A 7,359-nucleotide genomic window follows, 5' to 3' on the forward strand; every position below is an offset into this window, starting at 1 on the left:
TTGGTTTATCACTTTTCTAAATTATACTCTATATTTGAAGTTTCATAATCTAGGAAACATAGCAGAAAACAAGATTTGAGCTGGCAAGGTATTTAATACTATAGTCAAAGCAGATGCTTACGTCACCTCTCGTCATCTCTCTGCCTCGGTAAAAAGAGGGAGCTGCATTCCATCGTTCCTGCTGGATTATGTTAATAATATAAAGAAATGTGGACGATTTATGTCAGTTTGCTTTATAACCTGCAACTTTGTTGAAGTTAGTTGTCGATTAGTTTTTTTAGTTGACTATAGGAACTCTAAGCCACATCTTCAAAAAGTGATTTTGTTTTCCCTGAGCTGAGCCTATTCTTTTAGTTTCTTTTTCTAGTACAGTACTGGGCAACGTGATAATGGGCATCCTTGCTTCATTGCTGATGTTATTGGAAAGGCTTCTAGCTCCCCATTACAGACAATACTTGCTTTTCTGACTTTTAGATAGATCTTACTTATCTAAAAGCTCCATTTATTCCTGTGCTTTCTAGTGTTTTTGACAGGAATGAATGTCATGTTTTATCAAAGCTTTTTCTTCACTTATTAAAATATTACTTTTGTTGGATTTGTTATTAACCTGGTCAGTTATGCTTATAGCTTTCCCGATTTGAACCAGCCTTGCATTTCTGATATAAATCCAGCCTGATCATAGTACATGATCTTTGCTATGATATTGCTATAGCTTCCTTGCTAAAATTTAAAATATTTGCATCAGTATTCATTAGAAAATTGGTCCTATCAAGGTCATATTTGTGTTGTAGCAGGAATTGTATAGGTTCCCTCTTTGACCTATTTTTTTCCCAATAGTTTATGTAGTATTGGAATTAGTTGTTTAAATATTTAGTAGAATTCACTTTTAAATCTTATCTGATTCTTGGGCTGTTTTCTTTGGGAGTTCACTTATAATTTGTTCAATTTCTTTTTCTAAGGTAGGGTTACTTAAGTTATATTTCTTGTTCTGTTCGGGCAATTTATATTATAAATATTCAGTTTCATTTTTCAGTTTTACTGGTTTATATAGCTGAGACACTTAATAATGGTTTTTATTAATTGGCTGTGAATTTTAAATTTTTTATGCTCGTGTTTGATTTTCTTTATTTTTCTTACTCAAATTAACTAATGGTTTATCTGGTTTATCCCTCCCTTCCTCAAGAAAATAAGTGTCTAGTATTTTTTCAGTGATTTCTTTTTTTTTTTGACTTCCAGTTCTGTTCATCTCCATTTTCAGGATTTCTATTTTGGTGTTTCTTATTTGTTGGGGTTGGGATTTTTAATTTGTTGGTTTTCTAGTTTTTATTAGTTTTGTACCCAGTTTCTTAATCTGCTTTTTTTTTTTAATGACAGAATTTAGAGACATACATTTCCCCCCTTGGCTTCATTGGCATTTCACAAATTTTGGTGTGGTGTCTCACTGTTGTCATTTTCTTTAATGACGTTTATTATGTCTATAATTTGTTTTTGGAACTACCCATTCTTTAGTAAGTTATTTTGGTTCCAATTAGTTTTTTATCTTTTTTCCAAAGTTCCTATATTGAATATAATTTTTATTGGATTATGGTAAGGAAAAGATGCATTTATTTTTTCTGCTTTTCTGCATTTGTTTGTGAGGTTTTGTGATCAGTTTTTTTGCACGTCCCATGTACAGCCGAGAAATAGGTGTATATTCCTTACTGTTCTGATTCAGTATTCTCTAGCGGTCTTAGCATAGCTAACTTTTCTAAAATTCTACTGAGATTCTTAACTTTATTTTTTGGTTCAATTTATCCAAGTCTAACTGAGATAAAAGGCAGCTAGGTGGTACAGTGGCCTGGGCCAGGCCAGGAATACCTGAATTTAAATCTGGCCTCAGACACTTAATAGCTGTGTGACCCAGACAAGTCACTTAACCCTGTTTACTTCAGTTTCCTCATCTGTGAAATGAGCTGGAAGAAGTAGCAAACCACTCCTGTATTTTTGCCAAGAAAACCCCAAATGGGGTCACAAAGAATTAAATATAAGTAAAACAATAAATTGAGGTCCCCCACTATTATACTTTTACTTTGTTTCTTCCTATAACTCTTTTGTTTAACTTTTACTTTAAGATATGGCTGTTACTCAGTTTGGTGCATATATGTCGATATTGATATTCGTTGTTAAACATGGTACCATTTAGAAGAACTCTCTTAAGTTAGGTCTGTTTTTTGCTTTTGCTTCATCTAAAATCATGATTGCTACTGCTGCTGTTTTTTTAAACCAGTTCAGATGAGAGTGAGGTTCTAGTGTCATGGCCTCTGTCCCATTGTCCCTCTCGTATTATGTAAGCTCCTTTCGGTGTATCTAATTTAATGAGTAATTTCTCCCATTCTTCTTTTCCCTCCTCCCCTATCCCAGTGCATTTCTCTCCTCTGCTTATCCCACTCCGCTTTTGAGATGACCTACAGAGTTGGCAGAATCGCACCCAGGCCCTCTAATTAGGCTCTTCTGAAGCCCTGGCAATAGTCATGGTTATCTTACTTTACCAGTAAGCTCAGCTGACGTGTATTTTCCCTCGTGTCTGTAGTCTCATCGTCTTTCTTTACCTTTATCTCTTAGCTTTTGTGGCTTCCTGCTTCTAACTTTCAGCTAAAACCTCAAGATTTGGCAAGAAGCCTTTCCTAGTCTCTGGTACTGCTCCCAGTTTGTCCTGTACGTAGCATGTTTGTACGGATGTTTGTATGTTTTCTCCATTATTAGACTGTGCACTCCTTCAAAGCAATGGAGTGTTTTTTATCTTTCTTTGTATCCACCATGCTTAGCACAGTGCCTGGTAGGTAGCAGGTCCTTAATAGATACTGGTTGACTAAATTAGGGGGGTGGCTGTGGGAGTGGTGAGGAAATAATGTACACCAGAAATGTTTTGAAGGTAGAAATCCCTAGACTTGGCAATAGATTGGATATGTGGGGTGAGAGTGAGGAGTGAGGTGACACGGGGTTTGTGGACCTGAGTGACTAAGAGGATGGTGATATCTGTAACTACAGTAGTACAGAAGTAGGAAGGTTTTGTGAGGGGAAAGATAACGAGTTCTGTTTTGTGTCTGTTGAGATGCCACGGGGACATCGCTGGTGATGCAGGCAGGACTGGAGGGAGCTCAGAAGAGAAGGTTCTAACATACATACCTGGATTCACCTACGTAGAGGACCAGGGTGATATGATACAAAAGGAAAAGAGCCCAAGACAGAGCCTTGGGGCACATCAATAATGTGCATTCCGGGTATGAAGGTCCATCTAAGAGGACTGAGGAGCAGTTAGAGAGGTAGGAGAACCAGGAGATAGTAGTCTAATAACCCAGATTAGAGAGAACCCAAGGAAAGGTCATCAGCATTTTCAACACTCAGTTCATGATGAGTCAGAAGCCAAATAGCAGAGGCTTTAGAATCTAGACAAGAGAAAGTGAGGACTGCAAATATAGAGTGCTTTTTCAATGTGTTTACCCAAGAAAGGAAGGAGAAATACAGGATGGTAGTGAGTAGAGATGGCAGGATCAAGTGAGGGGTTTGTTTGTTTGTTTTAAGGACTAAGGAAAGACATAAATATGTTTTTAGGCAGCAGGGAAGGAACCCCAACAGATAGAGAATGAAGAGTGTGGATGATAGTGAGGCCTTCTGAAAAGATTAGGAAGAGGTGTGATCAAGGGTGCATGTAGAGGGAAAAAGGCTACCTTTCCATCCAAGACCAAAATAAAGCATCATGAGAAATGTATGAGTGATGAGATGAGGGGAGAAGAGGGAGTTACCTGTGAATTCTTCCCTCCCCCCACCTCCTTTAAAAGTGTGATTCAGAGGGGTGGCTAGGTGGCGCAGTGAGTAAGAGTGCAGGCACCGGCATTGCATGGGGAGGACCCGGGATCAGTTCCGGCCTCAGATACTTAACACCCACGTAAAGTAACTGGCCGTGTAACCTTGGGCAAGTTACTTAACCCCAACTACTTTAAAAAAAAAGTATGATTCAGAGTCCTCAGGTTGGGAGATGTCTTGTGGCAGGTGATAGGAACGGTTTGGAGTAGAAGAATTGCCTTGATCCACTGAGGACCCAGTTGAAATCAGATGATAATTTTATGTAGATCTAGTCTGCACAGTTTATGAATGTGTCCTGAGTCTATGCAGAAGCATGTGGATAGGAAAAGGCAGATGGTAGAAGCAATCCAGGCCTGGCATTTGGCAAGACCTAATAAGTAATAGGGTAAGGGAGCAAAGAATTCAAGAGTAAAAAGATAGTTTAGAGTTGAACTGGTTTGTAGAAAGGCGTTGATATTGGGAAGGGAGGAGAGTATGACCATTGCAAGGGTGATGATCTGGAAAAGAAGAGTAGAAGAAAAGATCACCATAAGGACAGAGGCTTTAGGGGTCATAAGAAAGATGGTGATGATGATTATGGGATGGAGGAATTGTGGAGTTCAGGGGGGAGGACAAGACAGGAGTTATTTCAGAGGGTAACTACAACGTCAAGACTGCAAAGAGCCTGAACAGTGAGGCCAGAGCAAGGAAGAAGGAATGGCAGAACAGAGCTGGAGGAATTTGAGATCTTGGTGGGGACAAGGGTAGGAAATGACCAGAAAGGGTTTCTTTCAGATTTTGTGGAGGTAGCACAGATGATGGTGACATCTAGGGTATAACAGGAAAGCTGAGGTGGAGAAAAGTTCTAGGGACTTCAGGGTGATAAACTAAAAGACTAAGATATTTAGAGAAAAAAAGAACAAAGTCATAAACTGAAGTTCCTATGAATGAGTGCAGGAGTTATAGATTGTGAAATCTGGTACTGAATTCCTTTTGAGAAAGGAGGGAGAAAATAACTTTAGAAGGCTGGCATATTACGGCAGTAAAGATTTGAACAGTGATATAGATGGAGTGAACCTTGGGCTTAAGAGGATATGATGAATGATGGTCCCAAAGCGTCAGTTGGAGCTTGACGAGGACGACGACTCCTGGACCAGCGGAACATAAATGGAGTCATTCTCATAGGGGAGGGTGGCCAACTGTGCAATAGCTTCTGGAGACCACGGAAGAGATCTCAGACGCAGGTGTTGCAGAAGGATTTGGATAGAGAAGAGTGTAGGGAGAGGGAGCAGAAAGAAAGGATTTTCACTTCAGAAGGTAACTCAATCACAAACAAAACCAGAGCAGGGGCAAGGAGTCTGCTAGCCAGAGGATGGGAAAAGAACTGGCTAACTGAAATCCTCAACACTTGAGGATTTTGTGATGATTGAGTAGTATTGGTACAGGATGGCTTATCACTCCAAACAAACCCATGAAGCTGAGGCTGGAGGCAGTGTGTGGAGGTGGGGGGCCAGCTTTGGGACTGTCCCAGTATGGCAGGGCAAGCAGACGTGGTAGAATGGGAAAGAGTGTGTACTGAGTTCGAAATTTCTTCATACATAAAACTGATAAAATGGGGTGGATGTATTACCCAATAGGATTGTGAGAAGAGAAAAATGTGATTATGTAAAACTCTTTGGGAACCTTAAAATACCATATACATTCATTATTACTATCCACACAGCTGAATGTCTATTTTAGGATTCATTTGGTCACTCAAGAACTTCGTAAGAGGGGTGGCTAGGTGTCATAGTGAATAGAGCACCGGCCCTGGAGTCAGGAGGACCTGAGTTCAAATATGACCTCAGACACTTAAACTTACTAGCTGTGTGACCTTGGGCAAGTCATTTAACCCCAATTGCCCTGCCTTCCTCCCCTCCAAAAAGTAAAACAAAAGTACTTGGAATCTAGGAGCACCTCGCTCTCAGCAACTTCCTCACACAGAGCTGCTGTCTGGCAACTAAAACCCACTGATTCTGTATCTCAACTATGTGGTCAAGAAGAACTATCACAGTACTTCTTCCGTGTTATATAGCCTTTCTGGGATCTGGAGACAGTAAACATGAGCACACACAATCCCTGAATGTGGTGCCTTAACAGAACACAGGAGTTCCCTGTTCCAGCAGGATTTTACCAGTAGGGGTATGCTGCAGTACATATTTGTCACAGATGTATCCAAATACAGAAAAAATGCCCCAAAACTTAATATTAGAGGGAAGTTTATTCCTCCAGAGTTTCCTTTGTACCAGCTCTGGCTTTGAGATAAAGTAAAGATAATGGGGCAAACTAAGAGAAAACAAAATTAAGATCCGTACAAAACATAATGTTCCTTACAATCTTTTTTACATTAATCAAGTACATTGTTTTGAAGAAGCACCCTACCTGCCCCCAACACAGTCAAGTATAAAAAAGTACCATTGCCAATCATTAAAATAAAAAAAATCTCTAGTGAGAACATAAATTCCTAAACTATAGCTTCCTATCTTACAAAAATACAGAGAAATTTCAGCAAATCATCAAAAAAATACAAAACCTAAGCAGTGACCACGTGCTGATACTTCACCATACAAATATACTGAAGCACTGTTCAAACAGATAATCAGAGGAATGTTAGTTCTTCATCACTGTACCATTAAAATATTTACATAATTCTAAAAAAAACTCAAGCTGTAGAATCAATTCTTCTACAGTGCTATAAAATTTCCCTTTAAGATAAAGGTAAATTTATTTTCCCTGCAGTAACTATGAAATCATGTACATATTAATGGTTTCCTGATTTTCCTTCTGAATTTTCAAATTCCAACAAGGCACTGTTTTGCAAAAGGTCTTTTAGTCCAAATTTGGTGTCTCTGTTCTGGTCTCGCTGTAAAAGAACTCTCTGTTCATCCATCCTTTTTGCCTGAGACCGTAAAATAAGACTAAAAAAGTCCTCATCTGGTACCGTTGGTCCCTTGGTAGCAGCAGGTGGTGGAGCACATCTTTGATCATCTAATCTGGAGCCCTAAAGATACAGGAAAAGGGGATTAAAATGTTACCATGGCAAAGGAAAACCATACTTTACAGGATTAGGAGACGTTATTTTGCTAGTCTATTAAATATTCACTATCAACCACATCTGAAGGTGAATTATGTTCTCCATTTTCAAAATATTTGCCAAGGAATCAGGAAGTTTGCATGTAAAAACGACTCAATCAGTTCAGTGCTTTCAAATGTTCAAGTTAACAGTCATATGCTACTGGATACATGAGACAATAATCAGAACAATGAAGAGAAGCAGAGTTATGTGGAGCTCAGACGGTGAGACTGGGCTGCTTTTACCGTACTTCTAATGGACGGTTAGGCTTCTGGTGGCTCTGCATGGCTTCCTCTGTGAAGCCTGTTCTTCATGTTGGCATTGTTACCGTGTTTCCCCAATAATAAGACCTATCCCGAAAATAAGCCCTCCCCTTACACTGTGTAAGATTCCCCTAAAATAAGCCCTCCCCCGAAAATAAGCCC

The 7,359-nt window shown here is 39.4% G+C and overlaps 1 protein-coding gene across 2 annotated transcripts in view; it reads right to left on the bottom strand.

The window, feature by feature from the left end:
- Positions 1 to 6,063: 6,063 nt before the first annotated feature.
- GPSM2 (G protein signaling modulator 2) overlaps positions 6,064 to 7,359 on the bottom strand; it is a 57,043-nt gene continuing 55,747 nt past the window's right edge. For both annotated transcript variants that reach the window (XM_069090466.1, XM_069090467.1), the window contains one exon: positions 6,064 to 6,862. In XM_069090466.1, coding sequence (XP_068946567.1) covers positions 6,623 to 6,862 — 240 coding nt within the window. In that variant the 3' untranslated portion in view covers positions 6,064 to 6,622. The remainder of the gene's footprint in view (positions 6,863 to 7,359) is intronic.

This window comes from Petaurus breviceps, unplaced genomic scaffold (assembly GCF_028583685.1).
Source record: "Petaurus breviceps papuanus isolate PSGF00001 unplaced genomic scaffold, PetGlider_PUasm1.0 186, whole genome shotgun sequence".
Classification (NCBI taxonomy): Eukaryota; Metazoa; Chordata; class Mammalia; order Diprotodontia; family Petauridae; genus Petaurus; species Petaurus breviceps.